Source organism: Nicrophorus vespilloides, unplaced genomic scaffold (genome assembly GCF_001412225.1).
Source record: "Nicrophorus vespilloides isolate i.1.1-1 unplaced genomic scaffold, Nicve_v1.0, whole genome shotgun sequence".
Classification (NCBI taxonomy): Eukaryota; Metazoa; Arthropoda; class Insecta; order Coleoptera; family Silphidae; genus Nicrophorus; species Nicrophorus vespilloides.
The window spans coordinates 7779-29470 of NW_017098339.1; the positions used below are offsets into that span (position 1 = coordinate 7779).

The 21692-nt window shown below is 41.4% G+C and overlaps 6 protein-coding genes across 10 annotated transcripts; 2 read left to right on the forward strand and 4 right to left on the reverse strand.

The window, feature by feature from the left end:
- Window positions 1–411: 411 nt before the first annotated feature.
- Window positions 412–3730, forward strand: LOC108562205 (solute carrier family 2, facilitated glucose transporter member 1-like). Of its 4 annotated transcripts, XM_017920469.1 has the most exons (10): window positions 716–797; window positions 900–1000; window positions 1095–1665; window positions 1824–1934; window positions 1992–2277; window positions 2343–2483; window positions 2546–2871; window positions 2933–3145; window positions 3199–3470; window positions 3529–3730. In XM_017920469.1, exons 3-10 carry the CDS (start codon window positions 1594–1596, stop codon window positions 3680–3682), a joined length of 1575 nt encoding a protein of 524 aa, XP_017775958.1. In that variant the 5' UTR covers window positions 716–797; window positions 900–1000; window positions 1095–1593; the 3' UTR covers window positions 3683–3730. The 4 variants fall into 4 exon arrangements, with proteins under 4 accessions (XP_017775956.1, XP_017775955.1, XP_017775958.1 ...); XM_017920467.1 differs by lacking the exons at window positions 900–1000; window positions 1095–1665 and adding an exon at window positions 412–552 and having other exon boundaries at window positions 603–797; XM_017920466.1 differs by lacking the exons at window positions 900–1000; window positions 1095–1665 and adding an exon at window positions 412–552 and having other exon boundaries at window positions 624–797.
- A 99-nt stretch (window positions 3731–3829) lies between these two features.
- LOC108562203 lies at window positions 3830–11476 on the reverse strand. Its single transcript, XM_017920465.1, has 10 exons — window positions 11400–11476; window positions 8719–9054; window positions 7974–8506; window positions 7514–7911; window positions 6709–7465; window positions 6361–6658; window positions 5217–6309; window positions 4887–5157; window positions 4319–4833; window positions 3830–4264 (listed from the first exon to the last, which is right to left on the reverse strand). The coding sequence occupies exons 2-10, from the start codon at window positions 8769–8771 to the stop codon at window positions 3845–3847; spliced, it is 4338 nt and encodes a 1445-aa protein (XP_017775954.1). The 5' UTR covers window positions 8772–9054; window positions 11400–11476; the 3' UTR covers window positions 3830–3844.
- On the forward strand, window positions 10358–12273 carry LOC108562206 (sorting nexin-7-like). Its single transcript, XM_017920472.1, has 5 exons — window positions 10358–10658; window positions 10720–10992; window positions 11050–11214; window positions 11277–11853; window positions 11922–12273. The coding sequence occupies exons 1-5, from the start codon at window positions 10509–10511 to the stop codon at window positions 12188–12190; spliced, it is 1434 nt and encodes a 477-aa protein (XP_017775961.1). The 5' UTR covers window positions 10358–10508; the 3' UTR covers window positions 12191–12273.
- On the reverse strand, window positions 12181–14266 carry LOC108562207 (cytoplasmic tRNA 2-thiolation protein 2-A). Its single transcript, XM_017920473.1, has 6 exons — window positions 14103–14266; window positions 13771–14045; window positions 13462–13714; window positions 13270–13405; window positions 12732–13215; window positions 12181–12266 (listed from the first exon to the last, which is right to left on the reverse strand). The coding sequence occupies exons 1-5, from the start codon at window positions 14174–14176 to the stop codon at window positions 12733–12735; spliced, it is 1221 nt and encodes a 406-aa protein (XP_017775962.1). The 5' UTR covers window positions 14177–14266; the 3' UTR covers window positions 12181–12266; window position 12732.
- A 103-nt stretch (window positions 14267–14369) lies between these two features.
- LOC108562202 lies at window positions 14370–16868 on the reverse strand. Its single transcript, XM_017920464.1, has 6 exons — window positions 16731–16868; window positions 16405–16626; window positions 16041–16346; window positions 14946–15917; window positions 14786–14884; window positions 14370–14728 (listed from the first exon to the last, which is right to left on the reverse strand). Exons 1-6 carry the CDS (start codon window positions 16777–16779, stop codon window positions 14559–14561), a joined length of 1818 nt encoding a protein of 605 aa, XP_017775953.1. The 5' UTR covers window positions 16780–16868; the 3' UTR covers window positions 14370–14558.
- A 235-nt stretch (window positions 16869–17103) lies between these two features.
- On the reverse strand, window positions 17104–21461 carry LOC108562208 (adenomatous polyposis coli protein-like). 2 transcript variants are annotated; one of them, XM_017920475.1, is made up of 5 exons: window positions 21313–21461; window positions 21018–21245; window positions 19961–20962; window positions 19181–19903; window positions 17104–19119 (listed from the first exon to the last, which is right to left on the reverse strand). In XM_017920475.1, the coding sequence occupies exons 2-5, from the start codon at window positions 21219–21221 to the stop codon at window positions 17479–17481; spliced, it is 3570 nt and encodes a 1189-aa protein (XP_017775964.1). In that variant the 5' UTR covers window positions 21222–21245; window positions 21313–21461; the 3' UTR covers window positions 17104–17478. The 2 variants fall into 2 exon arrangements, with proteins under 2 accessions (XP_017775964.1, XP_017775963.1); XM_017920474.1 differs by having other exon boundaries at window positions 21018–21261.
- Between the last annotated feature and the right edge of the window lie 231 nt (window positions 21462–21692).

Below are 21692 nucleotides of genomic sequence, written 5' to 3' on the forward strand. Positions count from 1 at the left end.
TGTAATGTGATAATCAAATAAAAAGAAATGCTAAGCATTTACGTCGGCATTACGACGGGGGGATGCAAACTTCAATATTTTCAATGGATACATAGAAGAATTTTAAATGCTCTCAGAATTAAGTTTTACCCAGGTTCGCCGATCCATGTTTAATACGATAATATCTGTTTCCATATGCTCTGCTGTTGGTACAGTGAATTATGTTCCCTTTGTATGCCAAAATAACATAACTGCCACTAAAATACTACTTCAATCATCAACATAATTAGCAGGTTCAGCTGACTGCATCTATAAACAACTCGAATCGTTATAGCATAGACTCGAAGTTTGAAAGTTTTTCAAAAATTACGAAAGCGCTCATAGCGCTTTGTGGGGACGATAAACACCAGTAGGTGGCAGAAACAGGACCGTAATGAAAACAAAAAAAGCTGATATCGAGTTCTCTGCTTCAACTCAAGTTGCCTATACTTCCATGTCTCCCCTATTGTTTGTTTGTATTGTTGTGGTGGAGCTGACCAACAATTTATTGCATTTTTCATCATATTAATTAAGGTTATTCAATTCATTGCAATTTAGCATACAATGTGCTTTGTCATTTAAAGTGTTTACTGTTGCTGCTGCAGATCCCAGTCACAGGTTATGTACAAGAAGGCCAATAAGTTGATACCTGCAAAGTTCCTCACTTTGCTTGCCCACCTTGCAATTGCTGTAGCAGTAGTATGGAGCAACAAGGAGAGTGCCAGAGCCTGTTTACCAGAGCTCCACAGCGAACAGCTTTTGAAAAGCCAGAGTTTGCAGTAAGTAGCTATAACCAATTCGGCTTTAACTAAACAGTTTCAAACTTATATCAGTTTTGTTGTATGTTGTGGGCGCTTAGATTTTATTGTTTATTCTTGCAGGTTGACTCTATACATGAGCCTCACCATTGGCCTAATCATATTTGAACTCATAGTTTTTCTAATTGGATTAACAATATTTAATTCTGCATCTGCTTTATTTTGTATCCTTGCTAATTTTCATTTTGTCTTTCCATATGTGTGTGATTCTTTCAGATATTTTCATTTATTCATATTTTACTTAACTAACACATGAAGCTATTGGATGCCATGGATGTGCCTGTTTGGTTCTTGGGTTTTTGATTTTCGATGGCTGGACATGCAGCTGGTATTGGATCCTATTCAGCTTCTGCTCATTGCCCCCCATACTGTGTGATATTGCCACAGTTGCAGACATAATTATCAATAAGAAATACTAATCAATTCAAGATTAATTTGAATTTTGATTGAAATCTTTTTTCCTATTGCAATTATTAATTTGTGGTATGTTTTTCCGCGAAATTGTAATTACGTGTTAGCTCATTGCTGTTTCTTCATTATCAATACAAGCATGTGATAGGATGTTAATAATCTGCTTTTACGAAATCACGGGGAAATTAAATTAGATTTTGATAAAGGATTAATTGAATTTTGCTTTTTCTCCCCATTTATTTTCTCTCTGCTCTCCTCGTCCCTTACATTTTTTTTCCTTTAATTAACCCCGCAGTAATTGAAAAACGATAAGGATGCATTTAATAAGCGGCATGCCATTTGGACGATGATCGTTCTTCAGTTTAAGCACGCGCCGGTAATACTTGGATCGCCGTCAAAGATGTTCGGTGCCGATAAGGTAACGAATGATTTTCTTAGAAGCACTTTACTAATTGTATAACTCTAACCTTGAGTTTTTGTACATTTCCCATTATTGTTTATGAAAATGGTGTGTGTAAGTGTCTAATGTTTACATGCTCATTGTACTAATACTTGCAATTGATTGTTTGTTTGCAGCCTGTAAATATTGGCTGGACCAGATTGCTGATACTGGCTGGCATCTCGACGACGATCGGATCTTCTCTGACCGTTGGTTATAACATAGGAGTTGTTAATTCGCCGGCTGGAGTAAGTAATATTGTATTCAATAAGGCGCCGCCGATGCTAACAATTTGGGAATTGCAGTTGATCAAAGCTTTCTGCAATGAATCGTTCTACGAAAGGTTTGGTTTGGTCTTGGGGGTCGCCCAATTGGACGTTTTATGGTCGGCGATCGTTTCGATCTTCCTGGTAGGTGGAGCAGCTGGTTCCTTGAGCGGATCCTGGCTTGCTGATAGAGTAGGCAGAAAGGGCGCTATTGTAACCAGCACCGTACTTGCCGTCGTCTCAAGCATCCTTTTCGTCACTTCGAAGTCTCTTAATTCGGTGGAGATGTTGATCTTGGGTCGCCTGTTGGTCGGAATGTCTTCAGGTAGTTGCGACCGATAGAAATATATAATTATCACCATTTACAATAATGTATGCGATGTATTTAAGGGTTGGCGACGTGCGTTGTGCCAATGTATTTGATGGAATTGGCTCCGCTGAAGTTGAGGGGTGCCGTGGGCGTCTTGTGTCCTTTGGGCGTCACTTTTGGCGTGCTCGTGGGACAAGTCATGTCTCTTTCACAAGTACTAGGTGAGTTGTTAATTGATGCACTCTTCGCTATATACTAATTTTATTGTCGTGTGCATTTGTAGGTAAGGAGGACACTTGGCCAGTACTTCTTGGTTTCTATCTTGTGTTTGTTGGGTTGAGCTCTGTCGCATTACCCTTTCTGCCGGAAAGCCCTAAATACTTGTACATAGTTAAAGGGGAAACGCAACTAGCGATCAGACAGCTAGAGAAGATCAGGGGCGTGGAACAACAATCATTGGTTGCGGACATGCAGGAGTTGCAGGCGGAGCAGAGTTGCGAAACCAAAGTGTGGAATCTGAAAACAGTGTTAGGGGATAAGAATCTCTTGCTGCCCATTTTACTCGTGTGCAGCATGCAAGCTGGTCAACAGTTTGTTGGCATCAACGCAGTGAGTTCCATCCTTCAATTATTATTCAATATTTCATCATCTAACCCCATATTTGCCATAGGTATTTTATTATTCGGTTTCGATATTCATGAGCGCCGGGCTGAGTGAGCAGAACAGCCAATACGCGACAATCGGTGCAGGGGTGATAAACCTGGCGATGGCGGTGATATCGATACCGGTGATGTCTCGCGTGGATCGTCGTCTTGTCTTCCAGATTAGCAGTTCATCTGCGGCAGTCTGCCTCTTCATACTGGGCATTGCGATCTCTTACATCGTACGTTATAAAACTGCATTCTTTCAACAATTCTTCATATTTACTCTTTTTAGGATACCATCTCATGGATGCCTTATTTAAGTATCGTTGGGGTGCTCGGATTCGTATTTTGCTATGGGATCGGTCTTGGACCCATACCGTACTTTATCGGTTCGGAACTATTTGAGGTCGGGCCCAGACCGAGCGCAATGGCGCTGGGCTCGATGGCCAATTGGGCAGGCAACTTCATCATCGGCATGACCTTCCCAACCATGCAAATGCTAATCGGAGCTAATTCTTTCTTTATATTTGCAATCGTTGCCGTTTTGCTGTTCGTATTCATTCGGTACGCATCTATATTATAATTCGATTCGTACCAGATTTTATTTATAAATTTATTTTAGAATGTATCTGCCAGAAACACGCGGCTGCGATCCGATAGTTATTGCGCATTACTGTAGGAATGGACTATCGCTCTCAGTCCAAACGCCCATGTCGCCGGTCAACACATTGAACACGGACGAGACTACCACTGCTGGCTCGAACGAATACAAATAGACTTATATACCTCTTGCAGTTTTATTTTAATAAAGTTTATAACTGCTATTTGCTTCTTTATCTTCTACTTAATCCTCGTATTAATATATTTCTTTACTATTATCTTGATTAAATTTTTCGTACAATAAATTAGATTAGTTAGTAGACGTTCCAAAGTGAGTTTTACACGTTGGTTGTGTCAGGTTCGAAGCCCAGATTCGCGATACCCTCAGGAACACGATTTCTGCGACCACCGCCTTCCTCGGTAGTACTGCCAAGGTTCTCGAAGTGCTGCTGAAATCCGCCCTTGGCAACAATGGTGGTTCTGCGCGCGTCCATCGTTGTCATTTTATGGATCGCCTTTTTCTCTTCCTTCGTTAGATTCATTCTTTTGCCATCATCCAGGTTCATCCTAACATGAGTCATTCGACGCACGATGATCTCCTCCATGTTAATTACTCCAGGCTTTCCCTTCTTCTGATTGGCTGTTGCATTGACAACGGTCTTCCTGCGACCTGCAGGCTCGTACGATTCATCCTCGTCTGTTCCGTTTCGTATCTTTTTTATCATATCTGGTATGTCAACTTCCTCCTTCGCAAACGACTGCAAATCAAATTGATTATTATAGTTAGTATAATTATCGGTCGATATATTTACTATTTTCGTATTGGCTAAAATCTGGCAGAAGGTGCTGAAACGATGAAATAGCATTGCAATGAATTGAACGACCAGCAGGATAGCGAAGAACACAAGGAAGACAAGACCTATAGGCTCAAGCTGCAGGTATTGCTTGACCATGATGACCTCGTTATTCTCGAAATATGTGAAGTTGGTCTTGATGTCAAAGGGCCACTTGATGTGGAGCAATTCCTTCTTGAGGGTGAGCAAGAAGACGACTAGCACGAAAAGGGCGTTCAACATGAAGAACGCGCTTACCGACATATCGCGCAAATTCCTCAGATTCTGCTCCACCTCTTCAGATCTGTTGTCTTCTGGCTTGAGATATCTCTCTAACAACTTCTTCCAGAAGACTTTCTCTGCTTGTGGGATCATGCCTGTCTGACATTTGTCCAGCACTTCATCATCAATCCAATTCTCGTCATCCATCTCCATAGCCAGACTCTCTGTGTCGTCAACGTATACTTTGGCCTTTGTCACCACTCCCTCAATCCCTATCGAAGAGAAATAATTAGATAATGCCTAACGGCCCTGTAATCGTATTCACCATGCATGATGTCTACTGTTTGAGTTTTTCTCTCCTCCGGACCTGGATTCGCAGGGATGCCTTTGGATATCCGGTCCAGTCTCTCTGAAATCTCCATCATCGTCTTCTGAATCTCCAACAGGCTGGCCTTCTCCCTGCTCAGGAATAACTTTGTCCACCACTTCATGAATACGTTCGGCTTGTTCTTTTTTTCAGCAGCCTCCAGTTCCTTCTCTACTCGTTTTTTCTCTTCTTTTGCTCTCTTCTCCTCCTCCGTCATGGGTTCCTCATCCTAAAAACCGTACAGAAAAAGTCAACAAATGTATGCATATTAAGTTATTTGATGCAAACCTCCGGTTTCTTCGACGGAACTAATGTGATCTCCCTGGTTCCCCAAGATACGTTGTTCATGTTAAAGATGGTATAGATGACGAGAAGCATGTACATGCTCGGTACGGTGACGTAATAGATGATGCCGTAGGGCAAGCAATTAACCTCTTTAGGATGCAACAGACCGGTGACGATCATTTCGCCGGCGACACAGAAGAAGAAAAGAGAAGAAGGAGCGAGCGGTCCGTCGTTGGCAATTTGCAGCATCACACCGACCAATACGGCCATCATAACCAAACCGTAAATCGCACTAATGACGGCGGCAAAGAAAAGTTGCACTTTGTCCTTTTCAAAGATCTTGCAGATAAGCATAAAGAAGAGGATTGGAACCACGTTCCACAGGAAACTGGTCCATTGGTCCATCTGGAAGGCCGCCACGAAGGCACCGACCAACATAAGGAAAATGGTGCCGGGCCCAAGAATGGTGCCAACCATCAGAATCACTTGGTAGGCAATGTAGAGGCGCGAGATGTTGGGGTTCTCCTTGACCACGTTACGGTAATCAGTGAGCAGCTCCATGATGTTAGCAGTTGTCGAGGGCATCCAGCGTCTGCGTTGCGTATAAAACTCATTGAAGGATTCTGGACAGTGGGTGAAAGCATCCGAGGCTGCCGAGTATTCTACGCGGTAACCACGCTGCAGTAGAAGTGTGCACAACCACCTGTCCTCTCCCTGATCGTACTGCACGTAGTGGCGAGCCTCCGTCGACGTTGTAGTGTACTTCTTCATTACGTTATAGTCCATCAGAGCACTACCTCGGAAGAGTGAAAAGCAGCCGGGGCTGCAAAGGACGCAGCCAATCATGTGTTCCGTGGCTTTCTGCAGCCAATGGCCAACGGCGTACTCGAACATCTGGTACCAAACCATCGGACCGGAGCCGATGGGATGAATGCGACCACAAGCCGCTCCTACCGCCGCGTTACGTTTCATTAGGTCGACGAGCAACAGGACGGCCTGCGGCTGGAAGTCGATGTCACCGTCAAGCGCCAGGATGAATGTGTTGCGAGATCTTAAGTCGCGTAGCACAGTCGACATCTTGTTGTTCTCCATCAGACTGCATATTATATGTTACACATGTTATACAATTTTCATAAATGAGACTTACTTGTAACCTAATAGGTAGTACATGTACATAACCTGGGACCACCGCTTCTTCGCACGAATCTTAGCCTTGTCTTTCAGGTGAGCGATAAGCTTGTTCTGGCCAGGCAACGTCCAAACGAGCCGACCACCGTACGGCGTCGGATACTTCATGGGAGGATATAACTTCAGACCTGACCCGTGAATTTTCTCCACCGACTCATCCACGCATTTGATCAGGGTCTTCACGTGCTCATTCAGATAGGGCAGCTGTTGCTTGTCATCTTTGTATCGGAAGAAGGCGTCGTCGAAGAAGATGTGCGCTGTAATAGAAGAATTATTATTGGTGTTTCATATTGTTTACACTACTCACTTTCTATTTCATAGTAGTCATCGACGGTGGCGTTCATGTAGCTTCTGGCCACGCGGCGAGCACACTGGTCGATGTCCATGCGCATCACTGACTTAAGGAATTCAAGCATCTCCTCTCTGGTCTCATGCCACATAGTACCGCACGCGTAGATGATGGGTGTTCTGGCATTCACAATTTCCTGATCACCTAGTGCAGTTGCGTACTCCTCACGAAGGTTGTCCTCATCGCGTATGCTTCGGTCACTCCTGCGCCTATTCATCGCTACATCTTGGTCGACTAATACAGCGTCGTACATGGGCCGCACGAACAGTCGCTCGGTGCGTGCCTGTCGCTCACATTTCGTGGTCCAGGTATGTGCCGTCACCCAGGCCTGCGACAGCAGCCAGATTAACCAAATCCAAGCATGCTGAGAGCCGAGGAAATCTTTCAAGAAATAGATGGGCGGGACGTTGAAGAACAGGTAGTAAGGGATGACGCTGGCGAAGGCGCACTCATCACGCACGAACGCCCCGCTTACTGCGATCAATGCCGAGATTGTCACCGGCATCACCAGATTTAAGGGGAAGGCGAAGCTGAAGTCTTGTATCATCACCTTGCACGCAAACTTGCCTATCACGTACACGGCGTAAGTGCAACACACATTGATAAGCCACACCCAGACGGGAACCAGGTGGTCAGCGATGATGGTCGTCCCTTTGCTTGTAGATATTAACTCGGGTATATTCGGCGTGTTCGCCGATGAGATTATCGGTGCGATCTGTGCGAAAAATAGTTAAACCAGGAAGACGACACATGCAATACTAACCTCGTTGATGTAGATACCATGATCCTGGAAGGCGTTGCGGAAGTCGTCGAAGAGGAAGGACATTTCGCCTTCCCTGCCGTAGATGATGAGCAGCATACTGAGAAAGTATACGACACTTTTCCAGATGGACACGAAAATGTACGTGAAGTATTTATCATTGGTGAACTCGTAGCTAGCGGCAAGTTTTCTAATTGCTTGGAAAGGTGCATCCTCGGTAATGTAATTCTCCCAGTAACCGAAGGAGATGAGTATCACAGCGACGGGGATCAACCAAAGCGCGCGGTTATCCTCTAACATAGGCCAAACTACGAAAGCGCTTGCCTGCGCCGTCAGACTGAGAACATCCATTGTGAGTATCATTATGTTGGACGGACATTTACGTTTTCTGCAGAAAAATCCTGTGCTCACGAAAAAAATAAATAAATGCAGAATTGTGATTGGTGCTACTTATTACACATACCGACGGCGGCGGGGACGAAGCAGACGGCGTTGGTAAGCATCGCTCCTTTTATAACGTCCATCTCAGGAAGCACGTGGAAGACAAGGATAGCCGTACCGATAGTAGGCAATGTCTCCGTTAGAAGTGTCAGCATGAACCCACTAAGTGTGGGTAGCTTCAATCCTTTGAAAAGACACATGCGACAAGACCGGAGCAAGGTACCTGCCTGCGGCACCAGGTAAGCAAAGAACAACAACCATATCCAAGCAGTCCGTTCGATCCTAGGAAGAGTCACCACGAACTGCTTATTCCTGCCTTTATCTCTGTTGCAATACGGCCGCGTCGTACTCGACAGTTGCGAGGTCATGAAGAGCAGGCTGCCCTTCGAGATCACTGCTGCCGCGAGGATGAGCGCAAATGTTATCACGTATACCACAAGCTTGGTCCATACCTCCAGTCGCGGAAAGAACTGCGACTGTGCCGTTGACCCGGAATCCTCCTTCTTCTCTAAATCTTTAAACGAGTCCCATTGTTCCGTGTGCTGCTCCGGTTTCCTTGAAACAAACATAACAATACTATTATTATTTTGGAACTTTAAGAATTAAAGATAACCCTTTCGAATAAGTCAGATGTGGCTCACTAAACTATCTGAACGATAAACGTTGTCCAAGTATATAAGACATGTAGAAAGAACAACAATTAGTACTCGCTTATCACGTATATAATTTTAGCTGAATCACAGACAAAATATCATCTGATTACTCACTTGTTGCCGAAGAGCGGTTCCTCTTCCTGCACTTGCACCCGTCTCTTGCTCATTTCTAATAAACTAAAGTAAATTTATTCATAGCCCAAACAAGTCACCAATCAAACGAACGATAAGATTATTGGAATCGGGGATTAAGTTATTAGAGACAATCAAGGTGGCACTTAAAAAAACACGAAAACAAAGACATGCGATGATCTTATTTCTCTATTCACTTGTTTACTTTGTTGGTCAGTTTTTAAGTAAAGGGTTCCTCTCGTTGTGTTATTGTCTCGCACAAAACCGAATCTAGCACTAGTATTTTTCTCTCATTTTTCGGTCTTCAACTGCGCCTTCCTGCAATCGAATCGATAAGATTGTGATTAGATAAGACAATTGCCACAATTTAATTGATTTAACTGAACAGCCGTGTTTCCTTACATTATCAGGAGCTGATGAAACATACCTTACGTACATACATAGATTGCAGTGACGGATTACACGGAAAATGTTGATTAATATCTGAATCTACTATTTGGGTCTCTACTAGGAAACAATATATTTTCAACAAGTTAATTTACTTACATTCATTAAATATAATTTATAAATATTTGTACATTCTGCAAGTGAATAACTACAAATACAATATTCATGTAACATACAGATTTGTAATTACTAAGAAACTTTACTCAAATGCAAGTCTACTTGCATAATAATTGAATTATGAAATTCCAGGTTCCTCAAGATCTTATTCTTTTCTTGCTTATTGTGATATTTAATTATTTAAAAAATACGCTTTTGTTATATTGCTGATCAGTACGTATAATTCGTATGAATCATTTTTGGTTTGGCCATCATTTGTAACTAATATCTAAGCATTTTGACTTTCTTTTCCCGCTTTTTTATGAAGAAAAATATTTCGGTTTCAATTAGTCTTTAGGATCGTATTATGTTTAACAAACCGAGATTGATATACCTTGTAAATTAACCGTCGAGCGCTGTTTTTTAAATGTAAAATAACTATTTGTGGGATTAAAATGGGATTATTTATCTATTAAAATTGTTCCTATTGAAATTAGATAATTCCCATGTGTGAGAATCTACTTGACATCAACAGTTGAGATTTCTAAAAATGTCTATAAACCAAATTTTATCTTTTATGCATTTATTACATGCAATTGTCTAATCCAGCGTTTCCCAAACTGTGGGTCGTGACCCGATTGAAAAATATTATATGTAGTCAAAATCGGAAATAACTGAATCAATGACAAGGTGGGTCGCTATAGATTGGGTTTCTAAAAAAGTGGGTATCAATGTTTAAAAGTTTGGGAACCACATTTACACTGAAATTAAGCTGTATACGTTGCGATTGGCGTAATCCAGGACGCAGTTAAATGGAAAAGGTGGAAAGAGGCTCTTCCTATGCTTCCTAGAGGGAAGAAAAAAGAAGAAGCTGTATACGGAAATGTTCATCCGATCGTACATTATTTGAAGTACGTTATGTGAATGTTCAAAGGACGAACACTGCAAGCTCAGCTAACAGGATGCAATTTAATTTCAGGTGGATCGTGATAATGTTTTTATACAATAGGTACACTTAAGATATAAAATGTTGATTTCGTATCGAAACACAATATTAAAATTTCGTCTGTAAATTTGGTTGCTCACTACGAAGGGGCATCTCTTACGAATGGGCGAGAACTGATTGGATATGTCAAAGTTTTCTGATAGCCTTCAAAATATTTATTTTAACCTAGTTTTGTGTGTCCATGTTATTAGATCGTATTAGCTTAATTTAGGACCGAGGAGAAATGGCCGGAAAGATTAGCAATAACTCGGCTGTGCTCGATGTGGTCACAGAGAACGCCGATTTGACCTCTATTCTCAAAGAAAACAATACCAAAGAAACCATGGACCATTCTAGCCTCAGCAGCATACCATCTACAGTAGACAACTCATTAGTAATAATACCTATACAATGATAAGACAATTGGAAATTAATTGTGATGTGGTTCCTTCCAGGTACAATCACCAAGCATAGAGAGCTTCTCAACAATGCAGGATATTGAGAATTTATCTGAACTAAATATGGATGAAAATTCAGATCTGTGCATCAAAATTGATAATCCACAGAAACACTGGGACACATTGGAGACTTATATCACATTCAGGATTACCACCAAGGTTGCTAGAATTGAATTCAAAGAGAATGAGTATATTGTACGTAGGAGGTACAATGATTTCCTGTGGCTCAGGCATAAACTGTTGGACGCGCATCCATTCTGCATCATACCTGTATGTAGTAGTATTATAATTGATGTAGGTACTAATAAATCGGTTACTTATTTTCAGCCGTTACCGGCGAAGCATAGTCTGATAGGTCAATTGGACCGCTATTCCAAAGACTTCATACTAGTCAGAATGAAAGCCTTAAATGTGTTCATTTCGCGAATAGTACAACACCCGATACTGAGCTGCAATGAGAACTTTAAGTTGTTCATCACGGCCAAGCACCCTGTGAGTTTGTGGCAGCTGATTGGGTTGTGTGTTGCTGACTGTTTGGTTGTATGTTTCGTTAGGATTTCAATCTACTTCGGAGGCAACGCACGAGCAACGAGAATCGACCTCACCAGAATCCGCCCAATGTGCCGCATTCGGTGCTGAAGAATAAACACCTCGAGTTCGACAGAATAAAGACGTACCTGACGCTGCTTACAGAGAAGATCAACTCGGTGGAGAAGATCTCCAGCCGCATCAACAAGGAGCGCGTTGAGTTAGCCTCGGAACTGCAGTACTTTTATCCCATCTTCATCACCTGGTCAGCCACGGAACCGGAGCTGGCGAAGTTGTTGCAGAGCACGGCTTCGGCAATCGAGAAAACGATGGTCGCACAGAACGGTGTAGTAGCCAATTACCAGGCGACTGTCGCAACTCCGATCAAGGACTTCACCGCATACGTGGAAGTCGTCCAGGAGGCGCTGCAAAAACGCGAATCTTATCAGGCCGTCTACGAGCACTCGTTGGATGAGCTCAACAAGAAGCGTACGGAAAAGGAGAAGCTGGTCGCTGTAGCATCCGCGAATCCGACCAACAATGTTGGAAGTGGTTTCTCCCTCTGGAAACAACCCAGTTGCGACGAGAAGCTCGAGAAATTGGGTGAGTTATAGCCTATCCTATCCTACTTGCAAGAACTAATTAATCATACGTATCTGATATATCCGCAGGTAATTGCATTCCGCAGCTGGTTAAGAAGGTGGAATTGAACCAGGATAATCTGGAGTGTGCCAACGAGCAGCTGCGAAGCGACGTTGAACGTTGGCAGGATGAAAAGCAACAGATGCTGAAGAAGATACTACTAGAATTCGCGAACAAACAGGTGGAGTACTACGAGAAAAGCGTCTCTGCTTGGGAGTCGGTCAAGGACAGAATGGTATCGACGGCACCTCCGCCGCTCCAGCGACAGCAAAAGGCCGCCTCAGGTTCCACCAATTGATCATCACGACGATGATGATCCACCCATCCGTCTACACACTCTACAGACATTCCGCGCCGCGATCAAAAACATTTACCTGCAACAAAAAAATAAATCCATATTAATATTATATATTCTATGTTTAGATCTTTTTGAAGAAAATCTATAAAATATATGTTATGTTGTAAATAAATTTCTATGTAAAAAAAATAAACAACTGACTGCATGTGTGAATTTCATGGTCTTTTGGTTGCCTACGGCTAAATAATACCTAATTATTTTTAAGAAAATACACAATATGGATTAGATTAGGGGTTCACAATGCTCGTGGGCAGCAAGGCGCTCGTCGACCAATTTGTTTGTGCCTGCCGCTCTTCTACCATGAAACAAAAGCTTGCATTACTGGTATTAGAATTTTTCAAGAGTACAAAAATGCTGGAAACCCCCGGATTAGATTGGGATATTGTAGAGAAAATATAAATTCATTTTTTTTTGTAACAAAAATTTTATATACTTTTCGCCTGAACACGTTTACATTAAAATATAATTAAAAGAAACTTACTCTAAGAAACTACTAAATCATGGCTCAGACGTTCACAGGCGAAGCAGTAAGGGGAATCCCCGGCGACGCTGAAGGATTCTAAAGATTTTTCGTATCTTTCCACAGGCGTCATAGAGTATTGAGGTGAACGTGTGGAGACCCAGTGAGAGAAGCTCGTCGACTCGGCAGACGTCAGCTCCTCGTTACGGTTCTCCTGCGGTCCACGACACAAAACGCATCTGGGATTGTCCTCGAGGCTCTTCTCCATGGCCAACTTATCACCAGTCCTAACTATTGTAGTTATCGTTGCCGGAAAATTGTTCTGCAATCCTCCAACGAAATTCTTCATGAGACTCTGCACACTGCTGTAGATATTTTCCAGTTTCTCTTTCTTTGCCACCACTTCCAAGCGGTTAAAGTGATTGTACATAGCTAACTCTTTAATTTCAAAATGCCTGAGCGGTCTCACAATCTTTACATCTTCATCGCGATTGTCGCATATGCCCTGTTAAACATTATCTTGTCTGTTAAATGTTATTTGACAATAATAGATATTTACCACATCCAGTGCAAGGTGAATGCCACGACCCAAAGAAACGTTGGTCAACAGTTGTGAGGCTATATCGATGCCCAATTCAGGCGTGAAGACCACTTTACATCCTAGATGTTTTGCAGCCTCAATGAGAATTGTTTTTCTGCAATACACGTAAATTAATAAATATAATAAACTTTGTAAATCAAATACACATACTTGTAGATTTTAAGTATATCCCTTTTGTTAGTTGTATTGGCTTTGGAATTGAGTACTTGATTTAAGTTTTCTTTATCATTGTCCCCAATAGAAAGTTTAGATATATCATCAACCAGACACTCTGCAACTTTATTATTTTTCTTCACACAATCACAAAGGGAAATGTAGTGCAAGGGAAACTTGTACTCTTCAACCTGTTTTCTGATAAACTCAGCAGCATCACTTCGTTCTTCTGAGCTTAGATCAATTTTGTCTATAATTAATAAATATAAATTAAATCAAGTCACACATGTATTAATAAACAATTACCTTCAATGTAAATGACAATTGGTTCAAATCTCAACTTCTTTGGTGTTGACAAGTCCAGGCCAGATCTCAGGAAATGTAACAGGGAAGTGCTTGGATGTCCCTCAGTGTGATACACCAACACTTTATCATTTGGGTAGACGAATCTATGTTTACCCAAAAACGCTTTAAACTTGTGCGTGGTTCCAGAAAGGAAACAAGCTTGACAATAGGCATCTTTACCCCTTAAAACTATACACGGTGTTGACGCTCGGCACTTGTTGCATTTGTTGTCGTCCCTGGCAACATGAAATGTGTATTAGACAATTGTTAACCACGTACTACAAAATACTTACAATTTGAACTTTGGAACTGGTTCCATGTACTTGGACGTCTTCTCCTCCAAATTATCATCGCCAACGCTACACATCTTGATACAGATCAATTGTCCAGCATGAAAATCAACATAAATAAGATTTATTTAAGGTTATGTTCAAATAGTGAGACACGTATATTTGGTTGCATAACTTTATCGCGTATGCAATCAGATGCACGAAACAAGACTATACAGATTTTATGACACAAATATTACAATGTGTGTATTACATTTACTCTTCAGATTAATTATAAAAAAAATGTCGTTTATTTTCGTGTAAATTAGTGTAAAGTACGGTAAAAAATCCTATACCTAACAATAACAATTAAAATATACAATCGCTTATGGTTAATAAGAGTATGAAATTGTACGAACAGATATGAGATTCTCTTTTTGGACGGAATTCGTTTAAGTCTTAAAATTAGAGATTCTTAGCTTATCTTAGAAATACAAAGTAAAGCATCGTGAAGATGATCTGCAGGTTAGAAAACCTGCTGAGTTGCGGTACCGAACTAGTTTGGTAACCGAATTTGAACACTTGTATGTTGTTTTCGGACTCGAACCATGGATTCGAGCCGTCGTCGAAGTGCATCGGACATTGATCACCTTAATAGAAAGAAAATATATTAATAAATATGCAGTGTAATGAGATAGAATAGTTACGTTCTCGTTCGTATTCTTGCATTTCGATGGCTACGGCAGCGCCTTCCGTGAAGTTCCAAGAAGTCACATCTTGATTCAGGTCGCAGTAAGGACCCACGGCTAATTAAAAATATAAAGAGATTAATTATCATCGAGTTCAAGATTAAATATGTGTTATTACCTTGAGACATGAGGACTTTATTAAGGTCAGCTCTTTGGTAGACCCAACATCTGTATTTGGAGAAGGGATCAAGTTCATCGAAGGTGATCATGTAAGATTTAAGGTTTTCTTTCCAGAAGCCGATGCATTTCATCTTGTAATCGGGATCGCTGTAGATGTCAACAGGTCTACCCAGATGGTCGACGGAGAGGCAGTAATTCTCGTCGATAGCGACTTCTTTCTGATCGGTATCGCATACGGAGTAATCCGAAATGTTCTGCTTGCAATATGTGTTGGGGCGGGGGCTCAGTGTAACACCACCCAAGATGCGCGTCTCAAACGGAACCTCTCCCTTCTGTGTAAAATTGAATTTACCTGCTACCGGACATTTAATCGCCACCGGGTTCTTGGATAGAAACAGATCATACTGCCAACGCTCCTTGTTGGGGAATCGTACCCACGAGCATACGGTGTGGAAGTCGTCCTTGATAACGGCTACCCCTTTCCTATATCTAATTACGTTGTGGTGTTGCGGCACGAAATCAAAGCAGATGTAATCCTTCTGGCAACCGTCCACCGTTAATCGTGTCATCATTATCCTGGTGTCACGCTGTTCCCGGCACACGTAAATGGTACGTCTGTATCTGCCTTCGTCAGGATACCAAGTCTCGATGATGTGCGTCTCATTGATAAATATATCAGCATCGATGTTAGCCGTGTTGATCCATTCGCCGGTGAAATTTTGAGGAAGTCTGCATCCCGGCTCAACCACTTCCGACTTAACCGGAGTAATCCTCAGCCTTTCCGGACTGTCTTCCACAGTCTTTAACGGATTGCATTCAGGCGTTATGGACACTCCCAGGTAGAGATCGTCATCACGATTCTTCAAGAAGCATCTGTACTTTTCATCTTTACGCGATTCCCTCGTGTTAGCCACAGCGAAGAAGTGGTTTTTGCCCACAAACCAATCTCCTAAGCAACTGTATTCCACAACTAAAACGAAATATAAATTAATACATCGATACTTCGCTATACTTACTACAATTGGTTCGTTATACGGCTTTTCGCTTTACATAAAGTACGAGTTTATAGCATTATAATAACTCAATGACTCACCTCCATCAAAAGTTCCCGTCATTTGCTCGCAGCGTCTGTAGGTAATATTAAATTTCTGATTAGTGATCAAAAACTGAGATCCTGCAGTCTGACACGATCTGATCCGCGCGTCCGGGTTTCTGCACTCGCCCGTAAACTTGAATCGATTTTGATAAGCAAAATTCCAAACACCTTCTAACGAAGATCTGCAATTCACAGGCACGTAATTCTCTGAGAAAAGCGTGATCAGCTGTTGGTCCAATTTTAAATTTTTGCAAACATAATCCACTGTAACTGCTTGACCTGGTGGCACTGTATTACAAGGAGCTATAAGCAAAATAAATTAGATATTTTCATGTAATGCATTATGACAAATATAATTTACTCTCAATTTTTTCCAGGACATTCACAGTGCGGATTAAGAATTTCATGCAGGTATAGCAGTTGTCCCTTTTAAAGACTATTGTGTAATTAACTTTGCCATCCTCTTTGTAGGTAACACAAGTGCCTCTTCCTGAAATATCCTTTGCAGTGATCTCAGTCTGGGTTTGTCTTCCATTTTCCCATGAGAACCATTGGCCCTGGATAACAATGGGAATATGACAACCTGCACAAGAAAAATCAATAGTGAAAATGATACAAACAATCAGTTTGCTGTAATTTACATTTCTAAATTTACTTAGTTAATTAGCTTAAATGATTGATGCTCACCTTGGACAAGGCACAAGAAAATTGCACTGAATATTAGTTTGATAATCATTTTCTTTAATATCAATGCATTAGGAAAATACCACACCTATAGGCACGCCTTCTCGGAAAAATATAAACAGAATAATGAATGAAACCTAACTAACAAGTGGATGCGTCATTAGCAACAGGTAATTGAATACCAACATCAAAGAAAAATAATAATATTTATACAGGCAACCAAATTTACGCGTATTTTGAAAATTTTAGTTATAAATATAATTTTCCCTTTTCTTCGTTAATACAATATTTCTAAATATTTCTTGATAATTACTTTCTCAATAATGGTTTGAATTTAGCTAATGGGAAGTTAATTAGATTATAAAGGTAATTAAAATATGTTTTTTGTATTGTTTTATTATTAATAATTCTACAGCTTAACTGCTAATAAATTTGTTTTCGTCATGTAAGTAGGCACTTTTCGCAAAAATTGTATAACGAGTAACAGTTGATTAACTTGCATCGACTATGATCTATAAGTAATATTGCAACTTGATGATTCTCCTCTCAACAATGATATAAATACGCTACAGTAACAATGATATCTATCTAGATGCAAGCAGTAGGCGCTGGTTATCACAGAGTGTTCATTTGTAAAAGGCTTTTTGTTTTGTTTTCACTTATTGCTAGGTCTGTCCTTCCATCCTTAAATATTATGTAAATAAATGAATGCGGAATTGAAGCGCGGATTTCTAGACTCGTTGAATCTCGACTAACCTTTCCGATTAGATATTTTCAAATTGTGCTTGAGGCGGTGCGTGACTTTGGATTTCAAAGCCTTCAGTTTGGATTTCAATGAAAACTGTGATGTGTTTCCGTTGGAGACGCTCTCAGATGTCTGGTTCTTAGACGCTTCAATTTTTTGATCGTCCTTATTTTTTGTTGTTATCTGTTCACTTTTGCCCAATCCAGTGTTAATGCGTTTATCTACCTTAGGTGCTACTTTATCCAGGACGATTTGCTCTACTTTAACAGCAGCAGGTGGCGCTTTCTCGATTTTTGCTTTTGGCATACCAGATTTGATGCATTCAGCTAATAGGGCCTCATCGAATTCTCCAGATTCATCATGTAAATCTTCATTCCGTTGATGATTTTTATCTTCGGACACAGGGCATGTTTTTTCGTTCTTTGCTTTAGGCATTCCCGATTTAATGCATTCTGCCAATAGGGCTTCATCAATTTCCTCAGATAGATCTAAATCGTCGTCGTCCCGCAAAACTATTTTGTCTTCAACTTCAGCTGTATTTTGAATATTTCCATTAGGCATCCTGTGTCGAGTCCGTAACGATTCTTCTAATACTTTAGATGATTCAGGACCATTGTTCAGAAGTTTCGGTTCCCGCTTACTTTTGGGCATTCCAGATTTGATGCATTCGGCTAACAAGGCTTCATCGAATTCTCCTGAAGAATCCAGGACATTTTCTTCAATTAATTTAGATTCTCTATTCTCTGTCGGAATGCAATCTTCTTCGTATGTTAAACTAAGTTTCTGCAATTTTTGGATTACACTTCCACCATCGAAGTGTTTATCGTTATTTACATGGATTTTCACATTACCTTTCGCCTTCGGCATTCCAGATTTTATACATTCTGCCAGAAGGGCTTCATCGAATTCACCGGATGAATTGAACTCATCTTCTTCGAGGAAATTTGTTACTTCCATTTTCGGTTTCGGCATCCCCGACTTGATACATTCATCCAATAAGGTTCCATCGAATTCTGCAGATAAATCGAATTCATCGTCGGTTTCGTTCATACCTCTACAGAATTCTTCATATCTCGTTTGTACCGTGTCTTGCACTAACGGCTGCATACAGTTTTTGGATTTTTGCGCATTTTTCGCCTTTGCCATTCCAGACTGGATGCATTGGGCCAATAAATCGTCGTCGTATTCGCTGGAAATATCTAATTCGTCGCATTCCTCGATCGAATTCAATTCGATCGCTCGATTTTCCAACGAAAGTAAACCTCCTTCGCGTTTCGCACTGGGCATTCCAGATTTAGTGCGTTCATCCAGAAAATCATTATCATCATCGAATTCGTGACGTGACTGCTTAGTTTGGGAAGTTGTTGGTGGTAATAGGTTGTCATTGTTTCTAATTTTGGTATGCTTCATAGGAGATTTCATCATCTGCTTCTTCCTCATACCCATTTGTATGCACTTTTGAATCATATCGTCTTCTTCGTGCGACAAATCATCAACAGGTTTCTTCGTTGCGCTTCCTTTCGTTTGCCTTTGCATACCGAGGCGTATGCAGTTGGCTAGCAAAGCTTCTTCTTCATTCTCCGAAAAGTCCTCCTTCTCATGACCTTCAGCAATAGATTGTAACCGCCCTGACGTCATTTCCAAACGCTATAAATAAAATATTTATTTAAAAAAAATATAAGTTCGATTGAAAAGGATAATATAATACCTCAGGTTCCATTCTCACGTTGCTGGGTTCGGGTCGTCTTTTGGGCATACCGGAATTGATGCATTGTTCCAAAAGTGCTTGCTCACCTTCTATGGAACCGAAAGAGTCGTTGCTCAGCGGCGACAAAGGGCCTGATTTACTGGGGCTGGATTCACCATCTCCAAGGGTTCTCACCAAACCCACGATGCTTCCATCCACCGTCAGATCGCTTAAGCTGGAGCGCAAGGAATACGGGCATGGACTGTTCTCCACGCCGAAATAAGTCATCTCGTCCTTGCATTCGGTGGATTGGAACTTCTTGTCTCCGCTGTAGTCATTGCTCCGATACTCCACCTTTTTCGATGCGCTATTCTCGTTGCCTCGATAATCCACCTTCTGTGGTGCCTTTGGCTTGGGCATTCCTGATTTTATGCATTGCGCCAAGAGCTTATTACTTTCCTCGTCATCGTCCGAGGAGAGGTCGGAGAGGAAATCACCACTTGATTTGTTGTCGGTCTTCATGGACAAAACGCTCAAATCCGATTGTGATCCGGCGTGGCTTAGAACGGCTGGAGTATCCTCCGTGTAATAGTTTCTCGTATTATCCGAGTAGACGGGCACAGGCTTTGATGATACTTTCGACTGTCTGTACATGCTGAATTGTATACCGCCGCATTCATCATCCTCGTCTTCGGAAAATAGCTTTTCCGTGCTCTCTTTGATGGATTGCAGATTGAAGCTTTCCTAAATGTGAGTGAAATTAATTATGATAATATATAAAGAAATTACAATATTCCGCACCTTGAAATCATTTCCTAAAGCTTGCTCGTCTGGATCATCAATGGTCAAATCGCTAATACTGGTGGCGGTTGAGAACTGGAGCGGAGTAGATTCCTCTTTGAACTTGGTCACATTATCCTCGAATACGCTATTCTTTTGTAAAGAAGACCTTCCGGATTCCGCGAAGATATTCCTCGAGGTGGACGCGTAATCAACAAAGTTGTTATTGTTGTTTCTGAAGTGCTTCGGACTCTGTGGTACCGTTTGTGTAGGCGAATCGGGTAAATCGCTGGGCGATATAATACCGCTCGGCAATCGACTGAAATCTGAAATAATCGAGCTTCGATCGTCGTGAATCGAGTGCGTCTCTTCGATGCTACCCAAAGACTCCAATGAACTAGATCTTGAGAACATCAAAGGAGTCTGCTCCGCGTAATCGTCTGCGAACGTTACGGCTTTAGTCGCTTCATGTGGTGACGGCAATTTAACATCTTTCTTTTCCTCCTCCTGAACTGCCTCAGTTCCCTCCTTGCCCGCGCTATTGAGAGAACCGCAGCTGCTGATCCGCGAGAAACACCCAGGAGTTCCCTCTTCGCAATAATTAATAGGTTTTTCTATTCTCAAATCCGACATCGACGTAGAGTTCGAGAAATTGAAGGGAGTTTCGTATGGTGTACCTTCAGTGCAGTAAGCCTTAACAGTATCAGCCACATACTCCTCCTTAGATAAATCATCAACATCAGAGTCGTCCTCCGCGTATCTCAAAGAGTAATTCGTTGGGAGATCTAAATCAGTTTCAGCATAAGTACCAGGCTTTTCATTCTCTTGATTAATGCTCATCCCAGCAAACCCAGTGCACAGATCTGAAGCAGAATCCCTCTTTGTCAATCGAATATACACAGCATCATCTTCAAGCTCAAATTCTTCACAAGACTTCTTGAAGTCCTGCTTGGAACTGCCAAAGACCCACTCAGAAGGTGCCTCTCCAGAACTGGAAGCAAAACTGCGTATGCTTTGTTGATCCTACAAATTAGTGTTGATTGCTTTACAAAATATATACATTTTTACAGTCACAAACCAAGTTAATTTCGGCATCTGCATTCCAATCAATTGGCCAAACACCATTATAATGATTATCAACAAGTGCATCATTTCTCAATAACTTGAATGACATTGATGGTGCTTCAGTCTCATTATCATTCACCTCTGCACTCACTGTTCCAGCAGTTGTGTCCTCTTCATCCTGGTGCTGTTGCATGTTGTCCAGCAACAGCAACTTCATTGTTTGCAAATAAACAATTGAATGCTACAGTAAAATAATACTGATACTCCATATTAAAAAAATCTCTCAATACTCGATTTTCAGCACTCACCTGAAAGGAGAGAATCAAAATGCACAGCACATTGAATCGCACCTGTCGCTAACACTTATTCATTAACACCGATCCCAAATATTTTTCATGGATAAACAACAATAACATGCAACTCCACCACCACCACCACCTTCTGTTGTTGTTCTGTCGAAAAGGGTTGAAAGCAGTACCAATCGCTCTGTCCAAAACACTAAAATAATTTACATGTAAATTTGGTTGCATATGTATATCTTCCATTCGGGTCCAAGGGGGGGTTCACGGGATACGGCAAAATTGTAATTTTTTTTTACGATAAATCAGTTGGTATGAGCGATGTACATAGGCCTGTTCGGGTCTGGTCTATATCGAAATCCCGACAACCGAAATCCCGTCAATCGAAA

Bases quoted from the DNA above. Each gene is read 5' to 3' on its own strand.
- LOC108562205 (XM_017920467.1), top strand. From the start codon at position 720: ATGGAGCAACAAGGAGAGTGCCAGAGCCTGTTTACCAGAGCTCCACAG. The intron at 1,935-1,991 runs GTAAGTAATATT...TGGGAATTGCAG, and splicing joins TTGTTAATTCGCCGGCTGGA to TTGATCAAAGCTTTCTGCAA. The intron at 3,146-3,198 runs GTACGTTATAAA...TACTCTTTTTAG, and splicing joins GCATTGCGATCTCTTACATC to GATACCATCTCATGGATGCC.
- LOC108562203 (XM_017920465.1), bottom strand. From the start codon at position 8,771: ATGAGCAAGAGACGGGTGCAAGTGCAGGAAGAGGAACCGCTCTTCGGC. The intron at 8,507-8,718 runs GTGAGTAATCAG...GTTTGTTTCAAG, and splicing joins GAACCGCTCTTCGGCAACAA to GAAACCGGAGCAGCACACGG. The intron at 6,659-6,708 runs GTGAGTAGTGTA...CTTCTATTACAG, and splicing joins TGACTACTATGAAATAGAAA to CGCACATCTTCTTCGACGAC.
- LOC108562206 (XM_017920472.1), top strand. From the start codon at position 10,509: ATGGCCGGAAAGATTAGCAATAACTCGGCTGTGCTCGATGTGGTCACA. The intron at 10,659-10,719 runs GTAATAATACCT...GGTTCCTTCCAG, and splicing joins CTACAGTAGACAACTCATTA to GTACAATCACCAAGCATAGA. The intron at 11,854-11,921 runs GTGAGTTATAGC...ATATATCCGCAG, and splicing joins CGAGAAGCTCGAGAAATTGG to GTAATTGCATTCCGCAGCTG.
- LOC108562207 (XM_017920473.1), bottom strand. From the start codon at position 14,176: ATGTGTAGCGTTGGCGATGATAATTTGGAGGAGAAGACGTCCAAGTAC. The intron at 14,046-14,102 runs GTAAGTATTTTG...TCATGTTGCCAG, and splicing joins CCAGTTCCAAAGTTCAAATT to GGACGACAACAAATGCAACA. The intron at 13,406-13,461 runs GTATGTGTATTT...CGTGTATTGCAG, and splicing joins GATATACTTAAAATCTACAA to AAAAACAATTCTCATTGAGG.
- LOC108562202 (XM_017920464.1), bottom strand. From the start codon at position 16,779: ATGATTATCAAACTAATATTCAGTGCAATTTTCTTGTGCCTTGTCCAA. The intron at 16,347-16,404 runs GTAAATTATATT...TTTTGCTTATAG, and splicing joins TGTCCTGGAAAAAATTGAGA to CTCCTTGTAATACAGTGCCA. The intron at 15,918-16,040 runs GTGAGTCATTGA...ATTTCGTTTTAG, and splicing joins GACGGGAACTTTTGATGGAG to TTGTGGAATACAGTTGCTTA.
- LOC108562208 (XM_017920475.1), bottom strand. From the start codon at position 21,221: ATGAAGTTGCTGTTGCTGGACAACATGCAACAGCACCAGGATGAAGAG. The intron at 20,963-21,017 runs GTTTGTGACTGT...ACTAATTTGTAG, and splicing joins CAGATGCCGAAATTAACTTG to GATCAACAAAGCATACGCAG. The intron at 19,904-19,960 runs GTGCGGAATATT...ACTCACATTTAG, and splicing joins CTTTAGGAAATGATTTCAAG to GAAAGCTTCAATCTGCAATC.